The 25,369-nt window shown below is 38.2% G+C and overlaps 3 protein-coding genes and 1 pseudogene across 3 annotated transcripts; 2 read left to right on the top strand and 2 right to left on the bottom strand.

Moving 5' to 3' along the window:
- Nucleotides 1-1,032: 1,032 nt before the first annotated feature.
- On the top strand, nucleotides 1,033-6,387 carry LOC122025127 (NAC domain-containing protein 72-like). The gene is made up of 8 exons (XM_042583890.1): nucleotides 1,033-1,159; nucleotides 1,574-1,753; nucleotides 3,600-3,762; nucleotides 4,322-4,599; nucleotides 4,698-4,973; nucleotides 5,069-5,199; nucleotides 6,150-6,178; nucleotides 6,275-6,387. Exons 2-8 carry the CDS (start codon nucleotides 1,583-1,585, stop codon nucleotides 6,385-6,387), a joined length of 1,161 nt encoding a protein of 386 aa, XP_042439824.1. The 5' UTR covers nucleotides 1,033-1,159; nucleotides 1,574-1,582.
- Nucleotides 6,388-8,252: 1,865 nt separating this feature from the next.
- Nucleotides 8,253-9,954, top strand: LOC122024858 (E3 ubiquitin-protein ligase PUB23-like). Its single transcript, XM_042583583.1, has one exon. The coding sequence runs from the start codon at nucleotides 8,371-8,373 to the stop codon at nucleotides 9,637-9,639; it is 1,269 nt and encodes a 422-aa protein (XP_042439517.1). The 5' UTR covers nucleotides 8,253-8,370; the 3' UTR covers nucleotides 9,640-9,954.
- A 102-nt stretch (nucleotides 9,955-10,056) lies between these two features.
- On the bottom strand, nucleotides 10,057-19,049 carry LOC122024857 (ATP-dependent RNA helicase-like protein DB10). Its single transcript, XM_042583582.1, has 10 exons — nucleotides 18,757-19,049; nucleotides 18,296-18,601; nucleotides 17,555-17,716; nucleotides 16,205-16,273; nucleotides 14,200-14,469; nucleotides 13,496-13,846; nucleotides 13,131-13,408; nucleotides 12,510-13,043; nucleotides 10,922-11,254; nucleotides 10,057-10,399 (listed from the first exon to the last, which is right to left on the bottom strand). The coding sequence occupies exons 2-10, from the start codon at nucleotides 18,587-18,589 to the stop codon at nucleotides 10,336-10,338; spliced, it is 2,355 nt and encodes a 784-aa protein (XP_042439516.1). The 5' UTR covers nucleotides 18,590-18,601; nucleotides 18,757-19,049; the 3' UTR covers nucleotides 10,057-10,335.
- Nucleotides 19,050-19,500: 451 nt separating this feature from the next.
- LOC122024860 lies at nucleotides 19,501-23,736 on the bottom strand (annotated as a pseudogene).
- Nucleotides 23,737-25,369: the final 1,633 nt, after the last annotated feature.

Below are 25,369 nucleotides of genomic sequence, written 5' to 3'. Positions count from 1 at the left end.
AAACTTGCTTATCATACTAATTGCTTGCGCCAAGTCTGGTCTCGTGCAAACTATGACATACATCAGATAACCAACTGCACTAACATAAGGAACCTTTAACATCTCTTGGATCTCGTCATCCGTCTTTGGACACTGTGTACTGGATAACTTGAAGTGATGCGCTAGGGGTGTGCTCACCGACTTTGTATTGTTTATGTTGAACTTATCCAACACCTTCTCCACATAGCTACGTTGAGACAACCATAATCTCCCTGCAACTTTATCCTTGTGAATCTCCATCCAAAGAATCTTCTTGGCTTCTCCCAAATCTTTCATATCAAATTTCTTGCTCAGTAGTCTCTTCAATTTGTCAACTTTTTTTTCTTCTTCTCTTTCCTCGTGTTTGCTCTCCTTTTGTGCGTCTTTGTCTTGTTGCTCCGCGCGATCTCTTTTATCTCTTCATCTTCTTCCGCGGTTTAGAGGTTGAGAGGTGTTGCCCTCTCATTTGAGCACAACAATTGATATCAAAGCCATGATCCGAACCAGATGTCATGCGGGGTGGCCTTGAACGAAGTTGAGAGTGAGCCTGAAGCAGGTTTGTGGGAAAGGCCCTGAAGCAGGTCAGGGTGACCGGATACTCGCAGGGAGTCCTATAGCAGGTCAGGGTGACCAGATGCTTGCGGGGAGACGAGTATGTCAGATAACCGGATGCTCGCAGGGAGACCCGGAGTAGGTAAGGTGACCAGGTACGGATGCCTAGAGCAGGTCAGTGTGACAAGATGCTCGCAGGAGACCCGGATCATGAGAGTAATTGTGATATTTCGTTTAAGGGAAAAATCATGAGATTAAAAGGATGCATGATATCTATTGGCATGAAATTTTTTGGAGAGAGCCCAAGAACAAAATATCTAGATATGTGGACATCCATGTCCCAACACTTTCCTAAATGAAAGTTAAATTTTGCATCATGTTTTAGATTTAAATTCTTAATTATTATTATTATTATTATTATTATTATTATTATAATTATAGGATGGTGTGCTCTGCATCGTTGGTGATCAATCGGAGAAAGGAACAAAGTGGCCGAAAGTGCGCAAAAAGATGACGCTGAATCCCCTTATCGCTTCTTCCTAGCTATCTCCGTTAATTTTTTCTCGGCTTCGCTCGCCTTACTTTCCAGGTAAAAGTTTCAATGGTCCTTGTTGTTTATTAGTGACCAGAAGAATATATGGCCGTGTGGTGATTGACTTCTTTGTGTTTGTCTCTTTCGGCTGCGCTATTATTTGTTTAAACCAAGTTTGATAGCCAGCTTTGTGTAGCTAAGGTTCTTCCAATTTATATTTGGATGGAGATGTGCTTGATACTTGTTATGCCATCGTGTGATTCGAAAATCAACATTATGTTCAATGCTTAGACTCATTTACACTAATATTGAACAATTCATGGTTGGACATATATGATTCAAACAAAGTTTTTCCACATCACTTTTTTTTTTATTTATCTTTGGCAATTTTTTCTTCAAAACAGTTCACTAGCATGTGCAAGTTAGAAGTCTTAATATACATGTAACCATCATCTGACTATTTCCATTTAGGGGCAACCAATGGAAGAAAGGGACTATACCTCATCATTGATAGGGAAACATTGCAAAAGAGTGCTCACTTCTTTGCCTTTGCTGCTCACTGTTTGTTCATATGCCTTCAAGAAGCATGGATATATTTTTTTTTTTCACTTGCGTCACAGAGAAAAAGCACTTGGAAGTCTCCACTTTTCTGTAAGTTTTTCTTTTTCATGAAATGAAAAAGGGTGGAATATGTATGAGTGATGTCAAAGAGGAAAGACCTCTTCTAGTGCATTTTTCCAATTAGATCATGATGTTGAAACATAGACTTCAAATTTCTATAGTTTGGCCCCAAGTGTTTGAAAAATATAGATGACTTTACCTAATGCACAACATGTCAACATTCAATTCACATACTCAAATCTTGAAGCATTGATCAACTACTTTACAGTATTTCTTGTATGCGTTTTTGGACTACTTGAATTAGTTAAATTCTCATGCAGATTCTTGTATTGATCGAGTATAAAGACAACACCTGCTGGAGAATGCAAGTACAAAGTTGAAAACCATGTTGTGGATGATAGGAGAGGAATAGTTTTCTTGGCAGAGTGGTGAGGGATGATAACAAGAACAAATGTAAAGAAAAAGAACAAAAAAATAAATATCAAACATAAAATTTACATGATTCAATCAATATTCTCTCTCATATCCACAGCATGATGAAATCTTCTCCACTTTAATCATGGACAACCTAATGTGATGGTTTACACTCTATGATATATAGAGCTTATGAACTGATTCAGCAAAATCGATTCAATATTGGATCTAAAAATAAATCCAAGTTGCAATGGGCAAATAGATAGTTCAATATGGTCATATAATGGCTAGGAGGCTGTCTTGACATCCCTAACAGTGACATAGCACTTACATTCTTGGCAAGAACATGCTACTTCTTGTGGTGACCTTCTGCGTATGCATTGAGTCAATATTCTGCATGCTTTAGATTCTTTGATAACAAAGTTAATGCAAGAAGAGGAGCCTTGCCGCAACGGTAAAGCTGTTACTTTGTGACCAAAAGGTCATGGACTTGAATTCTGGAAACAACCTCTTGCAAAAAACAGGATAAGACTTCATATAATAGATCCTTCCCCATGACCCCGCATGATTGGAGCTTCGTGCACCGGGCTGCCCTTTAACAAAGTTAATGCAACCTTTTTTGCAACAAGTAAAAAAGGGTAAAATTTGAGCTTTTGGACACTCTAACATAGGCATAATTTAGCCATTAAATTCAAAGTATAATTAGGTTCTGTTTCTATTGGTTAACTAAATACTTTCTGGGATGAATTCAAATTCAGATATGAATAATCTCTGTGATGGCAGGGTCCACATCCTTTGGAAGTTTTAGAATAACTTCATGCAGACATCTGACCTTTGCTTGCTTCACACTCCCTTCTTACTCTATAAATTACTCATCTCACGCCTGTTCTTCCACAATTTGATTCCAATTCCTGGTTTCTACTTCCAAAGTCCAAGCTTAAGACTTCCATCATTACTTGCATTGCATATTTGAAATCCTTGCAAGTTCTGTTCCTCTCAATCTTTACCTCTTTTCTTCAACCTTTTGAAAAATTATTAGCTCGATCTCCATTGTGCACCTCAAATCCTTGCTTGTTCTTGGTTTTCCCAATTTCCATAATTCCAACTTTGAACATCCATCAGCAACTTCATTTCACATCTCAACCCTTTGCTACTCTTTCTCAAGCTTGACTATTTTTCTCTCTCTTCAGCTTTTCAGACAAAAAATTACTCGTCTGCTTTGCAAAATTCTCAATTTACAACTGAGTTTCATGAGAATTATGATCTCGGCCTGCAAGGCTCCTATTCTTTGGAACTATTATCTAGAAAAAGGTTACCATTTCTGGATATTCCACACTTTTAATAGTTGTGCTGTGAAGGGAGAGATGCAGCTCTCATGAGTTCATTTCTCCTTTTATTTTCTCACTGCTTGATATTTTGAAGAGCTATTTATTGCATCAATTGAAATTTTAGTGACCATAAGGTGCAAAAACTGGATGCCATGTTGCCACCTGGTTTCCGATTCCACCCTACAGATGAAGAGTTGGTAGGGTACTATCTGAAGAGGAAGATTGATGGGTTAAATATTGAACTTGAGGTTATTCCAGTGATTGATTTATACAAGTTTGATCCCTGGGAACTACCTGGTAATTTCATGCCTTCTTTGTTGATTACTTGTTGTCATTAGGTCTTTGTAGCAGAATGCAGAGAACATGAGTTTCATTGACTGCATATTAATCCCAAAATATTTTTATATTTTGTATTACACAGTTTTTGCTACATTGCTTCATATGTTTAAATTGACAAGTATTCTCTGAAACAGAAATGCTAATTTAAATTGTTGCTGGCTAGAAAATCTTCATAATAATAATGTAATTTTTTTTGTCCTTGTGCTTAATTTCTTTTCAATATGTGTAGGAGAATTGCTTCTTTAACTTTTTAATCAAATCATAATGTGCATGCTATCCTAGAACAAAAGGCCCACTTTATGTAAGCATCTAATCTTTTTTTTTTTCTAAACAAGCCATTGAATTGATTAGACTTCACTACATTGTTTTGTCAAAAAATTAGAACATGCAACATCAACATGTTTGAATAATGCTGTAAAGTCAGAAATGCCAAGCTGCTTGTGTGATTGCCTTGGAGTCAATTAAACTCCTAAAAAAAATAATGATTTAACTATTTTTACAATGTCTATGTTTTCAGAAAAATCCTTTCTTCCAAAACGAGACATGGAATGGTTCTTCTTTTGCCCACGAGATCGCAAATATCCAAACGGCTCCCGCACAAACAGAGCCACAGTTTCAGGATATTGGAAAGCTACCGGAAAAGATCGAAAAATTGAGTGTGAGTGTGCAGTATTTGGACTGAGGAAAACTCTAGTGTTCTACGTTGGACGAGCACCCGGGGGAGAACGAACTGATTGGATAATGCACGAGTACCGTCTTTGCGAAGATCTTTTCCATGGATCCTCAAATTTCCTAGTAAAAACTTTAAATCTTAATTGGCACCTATAAATATAATTAAAAGGAGCAAAAATTGTCATTGCATTATGAAACTAATTGTAGTTGCTATATTTTAGGGTGCTTTTGCCCTGTGCCATGTAGTCAAAAGAAATGCAAATTGGTTGAAAAGTGGTGACCCAAATGGAGAATCCAAAGCACAAAGGAACTTGATTGCTTCATCAAGCCGCAAAAGGGACTACGACAATTTCTTAAATGACACGGATGAAAATTTGTCCCTTGAATTGCTCAACGGAAGCAGTGGTTCTTCGACCATCACCTCTTCTGAATCTGCTGAGCTACATCCTAGTCTGCCACAAACTAGTGATATGGGCAACATTTCAGATGCACCAAAGGTATAACATTATGTTAATTTTCTTAACTATTTTCAAATTTTAGAACTTGTTCATTCCTGTGTGTAATTGTTATGAACTTGTTTATGTACTTATAGACAACCTCAGTGCCTTTGGAGATGAACCACACAGAGGAAGCTTATGAATGTTTGTCACCGTTTCCAAGTCCTGTGCATTGCATGGAAATGTATAATACTTGGGAAGACATCACTTTTCAGGGTTGGAATTCCTTGGAGTCAATTAAACTCCTAAAAAAAATAATGATTTAACTATTTTTACAATGTCTATGTTTTCAGAAAAATCCTTTCTTCCAAAACGAGACATGGAATGGTTCTTCTTTTGCCCACGAGATCGCAAATATCCAAACGGCTCCCGCACAAACAGAGCCACAGTTTCAGGGTATTGGAAAGCTACCGGAAAAGATCGAAAAATTGAGTGCGAGTGTGCAGTGTTTGGACTGAGGAAAACTCTAGTTTTCTACGTTGGACGAGCACCCGGGGGAGAACGAACTGATTGGATAATGCACGAGTACCGTCTTTGCGAAGATCTTTTCCATGGATCCTCAAATTTCCTAGTAAAAACTTTAAATCTTAGTTGGCACCTATAAATATAATTAAAAGGAGCAAAAATTTTGTCATTGCATTATGAAACTAATTGTAGTTGCTATATTTTAGGGTGCTTTTGCCCTGTGCCATGTAGTCAAAAGAAATGCAAATTGGTTGAAAAGTGGTGACCCAAATGGAGAATCCAAAGCACAAAGGAACTTGATTGCTTCATCAAGCCGCAAAAGGGACTACGACAATTTCTTAAATGACACGGATGAAAATTTGTCCCTTGAATTGCTCAACGGAAGCAGTGGTTCGTCGACCATCACCTCTCCTGAATCTGTTGAGCTACATCCTAGTCTGCCACAAACTAGTGAGATGGGCATCATTTCAGATGCATCAAAGGTATAACATTATGTTAATTTTCTTAACTATTTGCAAATTTTAGAACTTGTTCATTCCTGCAGTGTGTAATTGTTACAAACTTGTTTATGTACTTATAGACAACCTCAGTCCCTTTGGAGATGAACCACACAGAGGAAGCTTATGAATGTTTGTCACCGTTTCCAAGTCCTGTGCATTTCATGGAAATGTATAATACTTGGGAAGACATCACTTTTCAGGGTTGGAATTCAACAGAGTTCATTGATATATCATGCAGTGGTATTAATTATTATTATTATGGTTATTCAAATTCACATGTCTTTATGACAAGTCATTTACTTCCATCTAAACTTTTATATATATATATAATTACAGGTGGTGATGTTTTCAGTGTGATGAGATCACCTCCAATTTGTAGGCAGGCGAGTGAAGAAGAAGAAGACAACTTGTGGTTGCAGGAAGATAACACTCTGGTGACCGTAATGTAATTGCAGATGAAAGATAATATTAAAAATGGCAGGAGAAACTATTTAGAAGTTACTCTTGGACCAGCTCCTTCTGAAAGAATGCATTATGTATAAATTTAATTTGAGAATAATAATAGCATGTATTATCAACTTTGGATTCATATTACTCTTGGACCAGCTCCTTCTGAAAGAATGCATTATGTATAAATTTAATTTGAGAATAATAATAGCATGTATTATCAACTTTGGATTCATATGCTTCATCCTATTTGTACTTGTATCGCCTGCCTATCGAGAAGAGGTCACTTCGCTCTTAAATTTACGACCCAAGTATCTTCTCGAGAGGAAGATGATGAAGTTCTACTTAGCTTGCTTATTGCAATTGCTCTTGCTAATGAATTTGAACTGAGCCAACATCATAGAACTTATCTTGTCCATTTACTTCTTCACTTAGTTACCTTAAAATTTTACAAATAATTGTTTTTTAATCAAGGAGGATAGTGACACTTGTAATTTATGATTCTTTTAAATGATTGTAAACTTACTAAATTAAATGCAACCCTTGTAGTTCTAGAATTCCTCCAACACATTTTTTCATTGATGTAATGCATAAACATCACTTCTTTGGTGTTAAATTTCAAACAAATAGATTGATTTATGATATCAATTGCTAGTTGCAAATACATTTTCATTTCCAATTTGGTCAAGGTGAACATGCCATGAGTTCATGTTAAAAAGTCTTGGAAGAAGGCTTAGATCAAATTTTTTTAATGTATATATACGAATAATTATTTTCTAAGCTAATCCATTTCCAGTAGACAGACATGTTGGATTAATTAGATAATTAATCATCTAAAATAATACAATAAAGTAGACTTTTGGGAAATTAAGCAACGCTAATGAAGCCAACTAGTGACTAATTCAAAGTCCGATGCATGCACATCTATGACTTCAGTTTGCTTATTCAATGGATGATTATAACTGTACTGTTTTAATTTCTAATACTAAATGCCCAGCTTAATCAAGATTGACCTATCCACTTGTTAGCGATCATTGGCCAAACTAATTAATTAACAAGTTCTTGCAAATTAGAAAATTGCAAGTATACTGATTTTTCTTCCAGATACATTGATTTTTCTTCTGAAAAAGTACCATTTTTTCCATTGACAATTTGAAAGAATATTATTTATTTAAACAAAGAATCATCAAAATGACATTTTAGTCTATCACCTTTGGCAACTCCACGGCACGCACGCACTACTTTTTTTTTTACATGAATATTAAATATTTCTATTATATATATATATATATATATCAAATTAATAAAAAAAAACTCTTATTATGGTTAATGATGCTTTGCTGTATCAAATTAACAAGATATTCCTTAAAATAAAATGCATGTTTTTCATGCCCAACCAATCTAAGCAATTAGAATAGTAAATCAACCATCTGATCACTTATTTGAATAATTAGATATAAGAATGTATTCAATGGCGATCACATTGGTACTTGCCATGGTATAAAAATCTACAAGCATCTTTGGCCATTGACTTTGACTTTAATATCTTAGATATTTATATAAGATACACCACCACAGAAGCTATCTCTATCGAGACTTTTTCAGTTAACTCCTCAAATCTTTAAATTCTAAATCTTTGCCCATTGACTTATTGCAAGAATATATATCACACAATGTATGAGGGCTAATATGTGATTTTAATTTAAGTTTAAGTTTAGTTTGTACTCTTTAAATTTTGAATCTTTGGACCTTGTTAATACATGTAAATAATATATAGTACAAAAAAATATCAAAATTTCTGAGGGGTTGGATTGTAAATTTGTCGTGGAAACGTCCGTAGATAGAACAACCTGTGAATTCTTTCCCCTTCTCGGTTCTCACACGGTTCACGTCCATGCTCATGCACAAACCAACGGCATCACGTTAAGTACTAGTTAACGTGAAAGAAGCCATTAAATCACTCAGAAAGGAAAGGAAAACTAGCCATGGAAGAAGAAGAAGCGGCGGCGGCGGCGGCGATGGCGGCTGAGGGAGGAGGGGTTCCTCACTTCTTCCTCTGCCCCATCTCCATGGAGCTCATGCGCGATCCCGTCACCGTAGCCACCGGCGTCACCTACGAGCGCAAGAACATCGAGAAATGGCTCTTCGTCTACAATAAGTTCACATGCCCCGCCACCATGCAACGCCTCCCCTCCTTCCACCTCACGCCCAACCACACCGTCAGCCGCCTCATCTCCTCCTTCGTCGCCTCCTTCCCTTCCCCTCCTCCTCCTCCTCCTCCTCCTCCTACTCCCTTCTCCCATCGCCGGAAAGTTGACCAAGTCGAGGCTCTGCTCTGCAGCATACGTACCGGCCCCTTCAAGTCCGCCCGCCTCAAAGAGCTCCGCTCTGTTCTCGCCGGCGACGCAAATCTCCTCGACGATGTCAATGTGTCGTCGAAGGTGCTCGAGTGCGTCATCGCGGAGATAGTGAACAGCGCCGACTTCGTTGGATTCGGCGCCTGCGAGGAGGCCTTCGGCGTCCTCGCGCTGCTTCCCCTGTCGGACAAAGCCACTGTCGACGTTGTAGTGAAGCCGGAGCACTTGAGGCCCATCATGGCCGTCCTCCAAAGTGGAAGCGCCGACGCCCGTGTCGACGCCATGTCGATCTTAGTCAAGATCTCGAAAGTGAATAGGGATCATTGGATCCCCACCGACCAGGAATTAGATCTTTTCACGGCGCTGCTGGAGCTTCTCTCCGACGAGATCTCCTCTTCGACCAAGCTGAGCCTCTGCTCTCTGGACTTGCTCCTCGAGCTGGCGGTGCGCTCGCGGCGGAGCCGCTCTCGCGCGGTCGAGGCCGGCGCGGTGCGCGTGCTGGTGGAGCTCCTACCGGAGGCCGGCCGGCGAAGCTGCGAGCGGGCCCTACTGCTGCTGAAGCGACTGTGCGAGCTGCCGGAGGGGCGGGCGGCATTCGCGGAGCACGGACTGGGCGTGGCGGCGGTCACAAAGAAGTTGCTGCGTGTTTCGGAGACGGCGACCAAGCTGGGAGTGAAGGTGCTGTGGCTGGTGAGTAGCTTCTCAGCGGCGGGGAAGGTGGCGGAGGAGATGGTGGTGGTCGGGGCGGTGAGCAAAATGGTGACTCTGTTGCATGCTGCTGGAGGATCATCGACCAAAGAGAGGGCGATCGCCATGATCAAGTTGCATGGGGGTTTATGGAGGCAGTTCCCGTGTTTTCCTTGCGAACTAACAAACTTCATGCGATCGAATCGTTGATCTCTTGCTTCAATTCAAAGTTAAATTTTGTGTAGAAATGAAAAACCAATCACTGGAATGAAAATTTCGATATGAAACTTTTTCTTTTGCTTTTACAGGTCACAAATTTCCACGTTATCCGTTTTCAATTGCAATTGCTGTACATTTTCCTCTGAAACTTTAGGAAACTACTAACATGCATTAGTGCCTTTGAAAAGAAGCTAGTAAATAAATATTGTGTCATACATAGACATTAATTTAAATATATGTTGAACTCCGAATTATATGTTACACATTGGGCCTTAGTTTACTAAATTTATGATATTAGACTACCAATGAAAAATAAATAACTGAAACTTTTAAACAGATGATTAAAATTCAATAACTTCTATGCTTGTTTGATAAATAAATAAGATCTACATAGGTATTCATACTTCATATATAAACTATGGAGTCATAAAACAATCTTAACTTAGCCAAAGAATGTACAGCAAAAGCTTGCTTGTAATCTATGTGATGAATACACTGTAATCACCTTAGACAAGCACCAAAATAATATCCATATATCCTATTTCAAACATATATCAAAATCACCATGCAATAGAACCACAAGCAAACGCATTTGTTACCATCAAAATATTTTGATTCAGATTGTCATGGGGAATCCGAGCCACCATCTTTGCATGTGCTTCCCGAACACCCTATCCAACTTCAGCACTATGTTTTGAACTCTGATTGTGAATGCTTGTCATTATGACAACCTTCGGAGTTGCCCTTTGACCTGCAAATACAATGACAACAATCTGCTTTTATTCAGTTGGTATTTCCACAACACTTGAGCTTCTAATAAACGTAAAGGTGTGAGCTTGTAAACTCCATTAGTGGTTCTAAACGAACTTGGAACTCATGGATAAATTGTTAAATGAGAATTTGAAATTACTTCAAATATAAAGGCATATGCTATCACAAATAGGACGAAAAGAAAAAGAAATAAATTTGTCAGTTTATCACTTAATCCTGATTTTGCCCAAATCAACAGAAGTGGAGAGAAAGGAAATTTGAATCTCTAATAAATACAACAATTATGGCATTACTTGCATTTTTTTCCAAATAAGATGGGTAAAGTGGAGAGTAAAATAATGTAATTCTTTTTTTTTTTGCTTTAAAGTGGGTGTCCTACTTCCCATTCGAAGTACATAAATAAGAAGCCAAATATTGGCTACAGTTTAGTGATGGGAACAAATTAATAACTGAACCATCAAATGTGGAAAGAACTCTTTCTATTTCAAGGAATAAGGCGCACCTGGGATAGAATAACTCGTGAAAACTGTATCCTAGACCAGCCCCATTTTCTCCACAACTAGTAATATCGTCCCGACCACCATGACAAGGTTTGCTATCACAGTCGAATTGGACATTTTCCATGTTCACATCATCACACTTACTACTATGCTCCTGGCTCTGGAATCTGTTGTTACTTTGACCATGACTGTCAGCCCATCCATGATGTTTTGGGCTGATACTTCGTTTGCGACTGCTACTTTCAGCATTGTGTTCTAAGCTCTGATTGGGAATACCCGGATTGCAACTGATGGCAGGATTGTCCTTGTGACCATCTTCAGAGTTGCCCTGGGACCTGCAAAACACAATGACAAAGCAATCTCCCTTTCTTCAGTCAATATTTATAGCACACTCTGGCTTTAAAATCAGAACAGTTTAGGAAAAACAATTAGCTTCTGCTTATGTAAAGATGTGACTTAAGAGAGTAAACTCTCCAGTTGCCAATCTAAAAGAACTTGGAACTTGTGTATAAATTATTGGTAAGAATTAGCAATTACTTCAAAGATAATTATTCAATAGTTTGACCTTTGGGCTTAAAAATGAGACTTCCTTCCAGTATAGTATGAATGAAGTAGAACAAATGTTTCATCAAAATGTACAACAAATGGGGACAAGCATGTCGGAGTGGAGTCTGATTTGTTACAGTGCAAGCAGAGTTTCGAGCGTCAAACTTCCCTGTGAGCTCGCCAGAGGGGGTTGCAAGGAGCAGCACAACTTTGCTGGGGATTAAAGGGTAATGCCTTTCAATATAGACAATTTCAGATGGGTCAGCCATGGCCAAGTTGTTCTGACTTGCCAATCCAAATTAGAGTTCAACCTACCTAATCAACTGGAGATATTCAATCTGACCAACTTATGATGTTTTTATCGATCTATCTCCATCAGCCCATGTGCCACCCACCCCAAAGGCATATGCAATTAAACAGGCATGCAAAATATGAATTCCAGATCTGATGCAATGTCAGTTAATCGAATTATCCAAAATCAGGAAAGGCAATTACAATGTCACAGACAGATCTATTCTACATTGCTCTCATCAAATCATGTTCACTTTTATATCCAGTTAAAAGATTAGCAAACTCCTATAGTGGGGTCAATCGGATGAAAATAAGAAAATTTAAATTTATCAACTCATCTTCTTTACTCGGGAGAAATAGAAGTAAATTAATTCCATTCAATTCTTCCATTTTGTTTCTGCCAAAATCAGGAGGCAGATGTAGAAGGGAAAAAAATAATCTCTAATAAACACAGATACCTGACATTATTTTATTCTTTTTTATTCATTATCTGTGTAAAAACGACTGGTGGAAGTGGTTATAAGTGAGATAATGTAATTCCTTTCTTTTCTTGAAAGTAGGTGAAACACTGCAAGTGCAAGTGAGAAGTGACATTACTCCTGCTTCCTCCCCTTCAAGTAGGCATTATGTCAATGCTGGTGACTAAAATAAAACGACAAATATTGACTGCAGTTCAATTGTGAAAACACATTAAAATCTGAACCATCAAATGTATAGAGAATACTTTTTATATCTCAACTGGTGAAGACACACCTGGGATAGAATAATGCATGAAAACTGTATCCTTGACCATCATCAGTTCCATCACGGCTAGAGTTATCCTGCCTACCATCCTGAGAAGGATTGCTATCATAGTCTTGATGAACATTTTCTACTCCGCGCCAATCATCATGACAGGGATTGCTGCTGCAGTCTTGTTGGGCATTTTCCACACTCACAGAGCCACACTTGCTAGAGCTTTGACCCATGTTCTGAAATCTGTTGTTACTTTGGCCATGGCTATCATGCCAACCACCACCGCTATAAGCATTGTTATCATAAGCATCAGAGCCAGACCCCCATCTTCTAGATCTACCACCATATCCACCACGTGATGTCATATCCAGCAATTCTGAGGGAACATGCTGATCAGCACCCTTCAGAACTTTAACAAGCTCTGCTGCGAATTTAGAATCTTGATCACAGAAAAATGTATATGCTACTCCCTTAGCACCTGCCCTCCCTGTCCTCCCAATTCTGTGAACATAATCTTCAACTCCTGTTGGGAAATCATAGTTGATCACAACCCTAAAAACAGGACACAAGTTTTGGACCACCACAACCATTAGATTAATAGTTCAAATAAATGATACACAGAAACAGAAATGGGCTAACCTGATGTCTTTGACGTCCAAGCCTCGGGCAGCTACATCAGTAGCTACAAGTATGGGTGATTTCCCACTGCGAAATTGGCTCAAAACACAATCTCTCTCACTCTGAGACTTGTCACCATGAATAACAGCTGCTTCAAAACGACGACTGAGATTCCTAGCAAGCTGATCGCACATTCGTTTGGTTGAACAAAATATTATTATTCTAGATCCTGGTTCTTGTTCACACAAGATGCGTTCTAATCGCCTATGTTTCTCCATAGGCGTAATGACTTCTACATACTAGAAAAAGATAGAATCTATCAGCAAATCTGATCCTGTGTAACTGCAAATGAGATAGGAAATATCAAGTTTTCACCCTATGCATACCTGAGTAATGGCCTTATTAGCAACCAGTGTGTCAGTATTGCCAATGTTAACCTGAACAGGATTAGTAAGAAAATCTGCAGCTATTCTACGAACTTCCTTTGGCCAGGTTGCAGTAAACATAAGAGTCTGACGCTTAGATGGTATCTGATCCACTATTTTCCTTAATTGTGGCTCAAAACCCATGTCAAGCATCCGATCAGCCTCATCAAGCACCAAATATGAGACTTGATGGAGGTTTAATCTTTTCATATTCAGAATATCATTCAAACGTCCTGGTGTAGCAACAATGATATCAGCTCCACGATCCAACTCTCTTAACTGGGGTCCTTTTTGAGCACCTCCATACAAGCACTAGACAAACATAATTACATAAGAAACATAACTAGACATCAAGATATATCACATTGAGAAACTACAGATTTCTCCTCTTATTCCTGAAAATATAATTAAATACTGCTTATTATCCTGAATTTCCCATGATGGGTAGTCAGCATAACCATCTCATTCCACTGTAAAACAATGACATTTTCTAAAGCATAATGACTGCACATGGTTAGTCCCAAGACATCTCTCCATGGACTCATGGCATAAGAGCATGGGTACATTTGGTCCTCAGGAGTATTGAATTTTTTTTATTGCTGACTCAGTATCATGCAAACCAAAAAAATCAAACTAAGGAATGTAACAACTATCATCAAACATACCACACAAGATATTCTTGATGATTTACCAAACTTGACTGCTTCATCCTGTATTTGAGTGGCCAGCTCCCTCGTTGGTGACAAAATTAGTACAGTAGGACCCATCTTAGAATTATTATGATTGCGTTTGAGAACAACAAACCCTGGCATTAGAAAGCCTAATGTTTTTCCTGATCCTGTCTTTGCAATGGCTACAATGTCACGCCCCCTTAAGACAATTGGCCATGACTGAGCCTGAATTGGTGTAGGAGCCGAGAAGCCGGCATGATGCACCTATGAAAGCAACAGACAAAAGAAGTTCAGTACCAAGTATCACAAAAACAAAAGTTGCTCCATTACAGGCTGATATAAAGAAAACACATATGGAACCAGGATTTCATTGTGAAACTTGCAAAAAGTCGGACCTCCATAATGTTGGATTGAATGGTCTCAAAACTGGCACAGGCGGCTAGTACAACTGCTAGGGCAGGGAAATCAGTTGTGCTCCCTATTATTTATTTAATCATTCTAAGATATGAAGGTATATTAGAAAATTAGTCAAACGTGTCAAAAGGAGCTAAAACTAAAAACAAGAATAGCTAAGTGATTGTGGGTCACAAAATTCAAATAAAATTTGAAGTAATAAATCCCATTGAAATTGAAAAAAAAATAGAAACAAAAAAAAAAAAACAATTCTAAGACAATGCCATTATAACTTAAGTTTAGATGCTGGTCACCAACAGAATGAAGCATCACTTAACAAAAAAGAGTAAGATCAATGACAAAATGGTAATACCAGAATGACATAAGAAATCAAAGCATGATCTAACATAATGAAACAATAACAAGAGTAACTCAGAATTATCCTACCTAGTCCTATATCAAGTAAAGAATCAATCCCTATCTTAACCAACATAAAATGATGTCATAATTACTGACTTACTGTGACATCTTGATTATATAATGAATCCATATATGCTCAACTATGATGTTGGCATTCAAAGGGAAAACAAAAAGTCCCATATCATCCCACGCACAAGCTGTTTATATCAGAAAGCATCCTCATCAATGTTGTTAATTACAATTTAGACAAGGCATTCAAAAGCAACTCATCCCAAAGTCATTCAAATCCCACACAAAATGTTAGTGAATGTGCTGATTGGAAGGTAGAAATTGTTAGAGGTAATAAGTTAATAGATTATTGGTAATTAGTGGGTTTAATCTCACCTTGATATTTTAGGTTTAGGATTTCTATTTTGGTATGAGATGATTAAGGTCATTGAATAAAATGGACCACTTAACAATGACCCCCTTGCCACCATGATGCTATCTTCTAGAAGGGCGTTTTACATCTCTAAACAATCTAAAGAGAAGGTTATTGGCGGATGTCTATATAAGCACATGATTATAACAGGAAGCAGAGGCAACTGCACAACCCAAAAAAGCAGATAAATCACTTACTCATCTTATGATATTTGTTAGTGAACCAGTGGTCATACACACCGGACTGGTCAAACAAGAACTGGTGACCTTTCATTAACCAATTTTATGTTGGCTTAGTTTGTGTTTCCTAAGTGGGAAGGAAACACAAACGAAAATAAGATGGTAGAGAGATTTCACCATAGACCCTTTTCCTCTTCCTTTGACAGACATGAGGGATTAGGGAAGAAGGAATGGGGGTTATATTTCCTCAATTTTGAGCCAAATCTACTTCCACCTTATTCGGGCAGAGAAGACATTATTCACATGCAATCGAGCTTAAATCCAACCCTATTTTTGATTTCTGTTTCTAACAAATATATTTTTGGAATTCCCACCCTCTTTCCTTTCCTCCAGCAATATAGTGGCCAGTGAAGCTTTATTTTTTCCCTCCAAAAGAAACCAATAGCGAAATATTTCCCTATCCTTTTCATATAAAGTTTCTTCCAAACCACCTTTTCTTAGTTGTTTCATATGCTTGTTAAAAACTTAACCTTAAGTACAAACTATGCAAGAACAGAGTATATAACGACAGAATACTATGAGTTACCTCTTTAAGAATATCAGATGGAAAGCCAGTAGATTGAAATGTCATATATGGATCTGGAGCAACATCTCCCTGTAAAAACATCAAAAGAAAGAGAGGTGTCTACCTTTCATAAGACAGAATATAAAAAAAAGGGTGGTACATGAAAAGAATTCAGAACAGATGAGACTAAATGACTTGAGAAAAAAATAGTGAATTGTTGATGGTGGAATATATCTGATAAATATTTCTTCTAATTTTGAATTTTAGTTCACATATTAGAATCTGTTACAGCCTGTACATTTCCGATTTCCATGGTCCATCCTTTCATCAAATTTGTAACATAATTCTAAAACACTCTTCATATAGTAAAGGCTGTAAAGCGAAAGGATTTTTCCATGCAAAACTACACATTTTGACAAATTTATTATACATTCAGGTACAAGGGATTTTCATAAAGTTATATATTCAGTAATTATCAGTTATGTTGGCCAACTGATGCACCCTAGAAACAGGATAATTAATTTCAACTATTAGGCCAAGTTACTACACTATCAAGGAATATTTTTTTATCATTAGTCATGCTATAAGCTCAATTCATCAAGCTCAATTGAGTTTATGGAAGTTGATTGAATGGACAATAATCTAAATTTTTTCTAGCCATGCTAAACAAAACAAATGTGATGCTATAACCAAACAAATAAATAAATAAAACAATTCAGCTGGATCAGATCCCTAATATGGTTTATTGATCTGGTATAACTCAACTGGCACAGTCAGATCTTCTATATCATCAACTTATCTCCCATAACAGTATTCAGAATGGGGAAATTGTGCATGAATTAACCAATCAGCTAGAGTATATGTTCTAATCATGACTTGTCTCAACCTATGGCAAACTTCGTATAATTAAATGGCATACATCTATTTTGACAATGTAGATTCTAGATAAATGCCTTATCAATCTGCACTTAGAGGCAAGAAGTGGGCACGACATGAGAACAGAAAAGAAAAAACACCATACAGATATTACTAAAATTCCATCTTTCATGGACCAATGATCCATGCCATCGTCTCTCGTGATATATGTAGTGCAAGTGTGTAGCATGTTGTCAACTAACAACTTAATCTCTGTAACACTAGTAATTAGTAACTTCCTTAATATTAGTAATACTAGGATATCTTAAAGTTAATATTTTGAAATAAATAAAGTTGCTCTTAGTATATTTTATGAATAGGAAAATCCTAAGTTCATAGTTCAAAATTAGTTTTCAATAAGTGAAAATTAACAAAGAAATAAAAACAATAGAAACATAGCAGCTAACCAGCAAAAGAACCACATATACAAGCACAACCATGAAGCAAGATGCATACAGTTACAGTTATTTCATGCTGACGTCGATATGCTTCTGCAGTTGAAGCAGCTGGACCAGATTTTGCTGAACTTTGCTTGTGATGTTTCACTATGGATGGCTCTTGCACAAACTCAGTTGAATCAATGATTGAAGGATTACCAATGGATTGACTACCTACATACTGAAAGGCAAAGATTCATATCACCAAGACTGGCCTAACCTGAATATCAAGACAATGACAGTACTATCCACCTAATAAAAGGAGGCGCTTCACTGTCTGTAGAAGACGGACAAGCATTAGTTGCATCTTATGACACTCGTTTTAGCAGTGTACTACTCCCAATATCTACATATGCTGGGTAGACGATTGCTATCATCATCAATAAGTAAGCATGGATCAATATATATTAATGGTTCAACAACTCTGGAGATACTTGTTATCATCAATGAGCAGAAATAGACCATTTTTTACATCACTAGCAAGTATATATAGAACAGATCTGTTTTTTTTGACAGCATTAACCACCTTAAGAGAGAAGGCATCACTGCCAATTGAAGCAAAGCCTTCTTACATTAAATACTTATCTTCCAATCTTTTTCAACACTCAGTGGTTAGTAACGGATCCAATTTCTTTGGTTGCATCATAATAATAATAAAAAAAAGAATGGTTACTTGAAATAGTTCTCGATGCTCATGGCTAACCTTTCTCCTCGACACATTAACACATTATCACATAATCTCTTCAATGTAAAAAAATACCTGACAGGGATTCTGATTCGCATTCTCTTCAGGGACAGCTAAAGGCGACTGTTGCTTAGGCTGTTGCATGGATGAGCTCACTCCAGGTCGCAGTTGTGAAGCAACCAAGGTCGGTGGTGGGTCCTCAGAGACAGGACGCTCGTACTGGGTGACCTTGGTCTCCGGATTCCAGTAGTACAGGTAATCAGTGCTGCCGTCGATCAGAGCCCGCCAAGGACTGGGAAGAGTTGGATCTGGCGGAGCATATCGTGGCCTCTTTGAGGAAGGAGAGTTGGGAACTGAAGATGTAGCCATTCCCCTTCTTCACTATGAAAATGAAAATCAACAAAAATCTTGTGAATCAAGAAAGACAAATGGATCGATGATAAAGCATAAACCCTAGCAAATCACACGATGGTACAAGCAAACCAAAAGCTAAGCAAAGATGCCGGTGGTTGGGTTAAACTAGGAATGTTCCCTACAAAGAATCCCCGAAGGGCACACCGGCCGATTATAAGAGAGATGACAAGGAATGCGCCGCGGCTTCGGCTGCTTCCGGCGGTCTCTGCCTCCCAGCGGCCCTCCGCCGCCCGAATGGAACGACGGAGAGTCGCTTAATCGAATAGCCGCCGGCGCAGAATCCTAAACGACGGGAGAGTTAACAGAAGCTGTCGCCGAAGGAAGAAGAAGGAACCTACCAGGGTCTAAAGGCGCTACCCCGCTCCCCAGGTATCAATGCACTTATGCACCTGCCCGATGTCCGCCCCCCCTGCCTGACAGACTGCCCAAAGCATACACAGATCGGAAAAAAATCTTGTAAATACATTTAAATGTAAATACTTCCTTTTTAAAAAAAAAAAAAAGAAAAGAAATCTTTCTTAAATGATAAATGATTCAAATATTATATAAATATTTTTTATTTACGATTTATCTGCAAAAATAACGAAGAAAATTTTAATAATAAATAATCTATATATAATAGATTCAATTTTATAATGATAATGCACTGTATTGAATGTATTATTGACTTGATAAAAGTATTTGTTCACCATGCTGAAAAAAATATATAATTACAAATAGACTAGATAGTATCAATTATAACAAAAAGATTTTAGAAACCTGTTTAACTTATAATTTTTATTTATTTATTTATTTATTATAACCCCAAGAAAATTCTCACTCAGATTTTTCACCACCTAAAAAATATATCTTACAATAAGTGACAGTTGGGAATCGAATCATCCGTACTTAATTAATCTGCCAAAACATCTTGCCTCTACATCGCAGGGGGCACCTGTTTAACTTACATTGTGACAAAAGATGAATACATTCGCCCCTAACGCCCCCGTCAATCCGTCCCAAGATCAACACGGAGGAGGTAAATCACGGACGGCTACTAGCCTTTGGAATAATGACTAGCACATAAGAGAGGTATTTACCTTGACTTTGCCGAGATTCAAATTCCAGATCTATGACAACACTTCATGTGCTAGCTACTAGATCCATCCGAGAGAACATCTGTTTAACTTACATGCAGCAAGGCAAAGTAGCATTTTATTGTTCAATCTATTTGTTACAATATAATGCATGGTCGCCTTTTCTAGCTGCCCCTATATGTACTGAACGAAAAGGGCGAATGCAAAAGAGGAACATGGAAATGCTCAGATGTCTGATCCTCCCTTACATGAAACACTATACTGACGTAGGGAAAGAATCCAGCAGGTGCATATTTGCCGGTGTCAAAACTCATTCGGTAAAGCCCCGGAGTTATGTGATCGACAATTCCCATCAGCTGGCCACTGCGGCCGTCCGCATTGGTGGTCGAAGAGCTTAGTAACACCCATTCCGTGGATTCTCTGTTCAAGAATGATGGCTGCTGTGTTGTGCCCTTCCACATCTCCAAGTGAACATCCATGCCGGAAGCTGGAGTGCCGCGGGCGACGTCCAAGATGTGGGTTGTGATTGGTGGGTGAGGGCGAGCGCTTCTACCTGAAATTGCAGGGAGTTTGCTGGAAGATGCTTGAGGACTAGCCACGAGATGTGCTCCGATGATTCCTAAACGATCTTTCAGATTCCAAAAATGGGAAGTTCAATATAAGCTTAATATTTTGATTTAACAGGAACAAAATTACTCATGTTATGCCAGAAACATTGATAGACTCTATCTAAGATAATGGAAAATAATAGCCCATGCAATTGACAAGAAAAACTGCAAGCATCTAGCAAGTTAACAGTCATAAAGAAGTTATTGCTAAACAACATTTGGAAAACATCAATACAACCTTGGCAAATTATGAATCCATAATTGGGGAACCATTGTGTACCAGACTAACAATAATGAAATAGCACAAAGAATCCTTGTCAATCCTGTATCCACAATAACAGCATCACCAAACAATACCTAAAATGTAACTGATTCATCAACATATGCATGTCATTAAAAATAATCATGCAGTGCCAAAAGCTAGAATGTTTTTTCTTGCTTAAGATATAACATATATGAATTAGTTGACTACCTCCCACTGTAGTTGAAGAACTGACACGAAGGTTGATCACTGAATTGTTAGACCTGGCATCGGATTGCAAAAGCCTCGCAAGACGCAGTTCAATTATTTTCATCTCCTCCTCGGCTGCTATTTCAAGTTCAACAAGGGGCCTATTCAAGTATCGCTTCTATAGAGGATAGATTCAGTAAGTTAGTAATGAATAGAAAGCAGAAACTGTCATGCAAGATAATGTAACAACAGCTACAAAAGAAAACAGATGCATGGGATAGATAACAATTGCATTGAGCTAGTATTTTGTGTATTAATTAGTTTGTGTGCGAGTAAACCCACCAAATACAAACTGATCTGTCTGAAATAATGACCTACAAGTCAGCCAACTATTGTATACATTTGGAAGTATAAGTTGGTGAACATTAAGATTTTATGAGAAATAAGTAATGCATACCATGCCAAAATAATGAAACAAAACCAGCAAATGAAATGCAAGAATATGAGGCACTGCGAATACTTAGGCAAATTGCAAAAGCATCCCTAGATTAGATTAGCAAGGCAACATTTAAACTGCATACAATATGAACATTTGCACTTAAAGACTCATGAAAGAGAAATTTAAATGTTAATTTAAACCTCCAAACTTAGTCGGTTCGAAGAGCTAGATACCTGGATTACCAAAAAATAAAAATAATAATAAAAGTAACTAGAGTCGTTTCAAATGACATTAACCAGATTTCTTTAAATGAAATCGTTCGTGATGCGGTGATAAAGGGAGGTCCACTAAGTGTGGGTCAAAGGACGGAGAGAACAGCCGACGTGAAGGTCAAAGTCAAGGTGGTCAACGTCAAGGTGGTCAGTGCCAGGATGTTAAAGGGCTCACCTATGTTGGCCGAGCAAAGGTCGACTACAGTGTCCAATCGGCAAGAGACTTGTTCGAGCCGACCCTCGTCCGACTCGACGTAATAGGGCAAGATCGCCAGACACTCAGTGCGGATCGACAGAAAACTAAAGTCACCAAAACGCTTAACCAAGCAGAAGGAGACAAGCTACTATACCAAATTACCACAAGGAAAAATAGCCGAACTGAGCGAAAGAGTATCAGCTGAGCGACTTCCTCGCTCGGTCGATCAGAGGGATCATTGAAGTGTCTCGAGATATCCTTTTGGGAGATAGTGCCGCTAACGCAAGGTATGGTCAACAGGTGGATCGTACGACGGAAGCTTCTACTGTCTTGTCCTGTTAAGGTATGGTGGTAAATGCACTTTCCTGACAAATTGGAGAACGTGTCCACGGCGAACGTGCCCACATCTCGAGAGAAGTGTGCACGTCAGACACCAAGGCACTATATTAAGGGGGCCAACGTCGGCGGAGGTATGTGTTATTCACTATTCACGCTTGTGTCCATTGTTGCTCCACCTCTTTCCTCTTTCCGGTGACTGACTTGAGCGTCGGAGGACCAACGCTGGAACCCCTTCCCGGCTCAGCACTGATGTTTCTTGTGTTGCAGAGCAGAGAGGAGTCTAGTTCCAATCAACACGGTAGCCGCATCCCCAGCTTGCCATCTCCACGATTTTCGGACAGGATCAGTTAGTTTTGTCAACCACCAACATTTGAACAAAGTAGAACTAAATTTTCATTTCATCATTTTGCAAACAAAGTTCCTTAAAGGCATTGCACAAAATCCACATAAAAACTCTTAGAAGTGCATCATATGGAGAAGAAAGGAACGTAGCTCAGTAGAACATTTCGATAACATACAGGTAGAGATTCACATAACATTTCAAAGCTAGTGCACTAACTCCAGACAAAAATTTGGAGATTGCATATACGTAGAAGAAAAAAACATAAAGTTTTGTGAGAACTATGAAAGTAGAACAGACCACTTAACCTACTGTGTATGATTACCTATACTGTTTAACTTTATTAAAATATCCTAGAATCCGTATTAAAATATACTTGTCCACATTAACAAAAATGCTTATCATTCTACCTCAACCACCAAAATAGTTTCCTAGCCAGAAGCAACACGAGAATTTCATTGGGCTCTTTTCTTTTATCCGTCCAATAAGATCTACGTGAAATGCATTCATGAGCATAAAGTTGTGTGTGATCAATCCCACTAGGAAAATGGCCATTGTGGTGCCTTGTAATTCACATCATGAGGTGCTACCCTTCTATGAAAACCTTCTTCACAAAACCTCTAAATGCTACCTTTAATTCAGCAAGGGTCTCCGGTGTGCTCTTCCAGAGGCGCATATGAGAAACGCAAACCCAAACTTATCTTTGTAGCGAATATTCCACTCTTCCAATTCCTATAATTTTATAAACAAAAGAAAAACTTTTCAGATGCTCCAAAAAGAACTTCTATGAAAGAAGGCAGGCTGGTCATAATCACCCGTAATGTGGTGCCGGTGGCAGTAGCCATCCCAGCGGATTGCTCTTCCTTGCACCACCTAATCGAGCCACCACCAATCCAACATGGGCATGATGCTATCTAAGAAAAAGGTGAGATAAACGCAAAGAATCAAAATATTACGGACTCGGAGACGGAAGGAGAGGTGGCTCCAATCGCCTGGCGAGCCGCGAAGGCCTCAAACCATCCGGCCACGTCGATCTGCAAGATTAAGAATCAGCAAAAGGGCAGGATCGGATCGTCAAGTATGGTAATTGAAAATAGGAGAGACAAAATTGAAACCTTGTTGAACCAGATTTCGCGTGCGGACTGGATGGCGTGGTGGAGATCGCGGAAAGGGGAGGCGGAGGCTAGCTCCTTGGAGAACCTCTTGCTTCCGCAGCACCGTAGCACGTCTTCCTCAGTCCACGAAAAACTCGCCATCTTACGGCCGGCAGTGCTTACGCGGCTCCGCCCTTCTCCGACAGCTCGAGGCTCTCAGCAAGCAGTCCAGCGACGCTTCTTCCCTCTCTGCCTCAGGAATTCGTTACGATGGCCTTGAAGTATATGGGCTATTGGGCTCTTTTTGTTGTTGGAGTGAGCTATTGCACTTGCACGATGGCCTTTATAGTACATAATTCACAATTTTGAAATAATAGAAGGCGACTGCATGCGCGCCTCAGGAATTTACTTTTTTTAATTACTATTTAATATATATTACCATTGATTAAACTACTTATTGTTTGCTAGACGGTAAAGGGGAGTCATTGCCCAGCAATCACGATGAGATCGAAGAGCCCTTCAGAGGTTCACAAATCAAATCTCTTTTATACATGAATGTTCTTCCTCGGAGAGATCGCACAAAGTCTTCACCTATGTTCCTTTTAGCACTTGGACGAACCAAATCTCAAACGAACTCTTCCCTTTTTTCAAATTCATTGGACGACTATATAGGAAGATGAGTGGGCATTACTTGTCAACTTTTTGGTAACGTGTAGAGTAACTGCACACGTCTAATATCTCCCACTTGTCCAAGTTAATTTATAAACGTCATCTTGTCACAAAGACTATGCATAAATTAAGTCAAAAAGACCATATCAGAATATCTAATTCATACTCAAGGAAAAATAATTTGTGCGACAGCAAACACATTAAGCAATTAATATTAAGAAAGTTGTTAAACTTAACTTAGTTTCTCTATAGAATGAATTAGAGACATTAATATCCTGTATTGCCCTAAATTAAATTATTTACATTAATATGAATATCTCTAATCCCTCATAATAACTAATATGTTGAGAGCATGTTCAATATCTCTAATCAATACAATTATTACAATTACATTTTAAATATTCAACAAAAAAAATATAATTGTTCAAGCAGTGAATAAATGTTAAAGATGTAAATATATTTTAATCTTTCTTTTTAGCTAGAATATATTCATTCTAACTAGTTACTTTCTTAATTATGCTCCATAGATTGAAGTATTCATAGCCAATAGGACATATGCTAAAGTAGCAGACACTGATTAAAACATCAAATAGATAGTTAAATAGTCATTATGGATAAAATTGATATTAACTTATAATATCAAGGGTCTCATATAGTAGAGAAGTAGAGATCCCATTCTCCTACTACCCTCATCGCCACTATAACACATGTGTATGAATCGCATGCTACAATGTTTCTCTCTTTACCAATAAAGAGTGCATGTCTTTCTCAATTTCAACATCGTATAGATTTTTCATATAGATATTCCTAATGTTTAATCATGAATTCAACTCATGAATTCAAATCTGGCATTCAGTAGGTTCAGTAAATGGTTGGTGCATTTACTTCGATTATTATCAATTCACAAATGATCTCAGCTTGAAACAATAATTAAGGCGGTCCCAACTTACAAGTATATCTTTATGCACAACTTTATTAGTTGTCCCATAAGTAATAGTTTTACCTCTATTTGTACCTAACAAAATAAAATGATTGTCCATGTGAGTAGACCAATATAAACCTGTCAATATACTCATCGAGACTTTATCCAAAAATATAACTATAATATATACATTGAATAGATTATGGCATTCCACATATCTTATTGTCTTGACAATATGTTATATTCTTTGAAGTCCCAAAGACTTCCTATTGTTGGAAGGTTGTTGGTGCAAACCCTCCTAGGGTTAAACTAGACCAGTTTAACTAAGC

The sequence above is a fragment of the Zingiber officinale genome, chromosome 9B (genome assembly GCF_018446385.1).
Source record: "Zingiber officinale cultivar Zhangliang chromosome 9B, Zo_v1.1, whole genome shotgun sequence".
Taxonomy (NCBI): Eukaryota; Viridiplantae; Streptophyta; class Magnoliopsida; order Zingiberales; family Zingiberaceae; genus Zingiber; species Zingiber officinale.
This window is presented reverse-complemented; position numbering and strand designations above follow the sequence as displayed.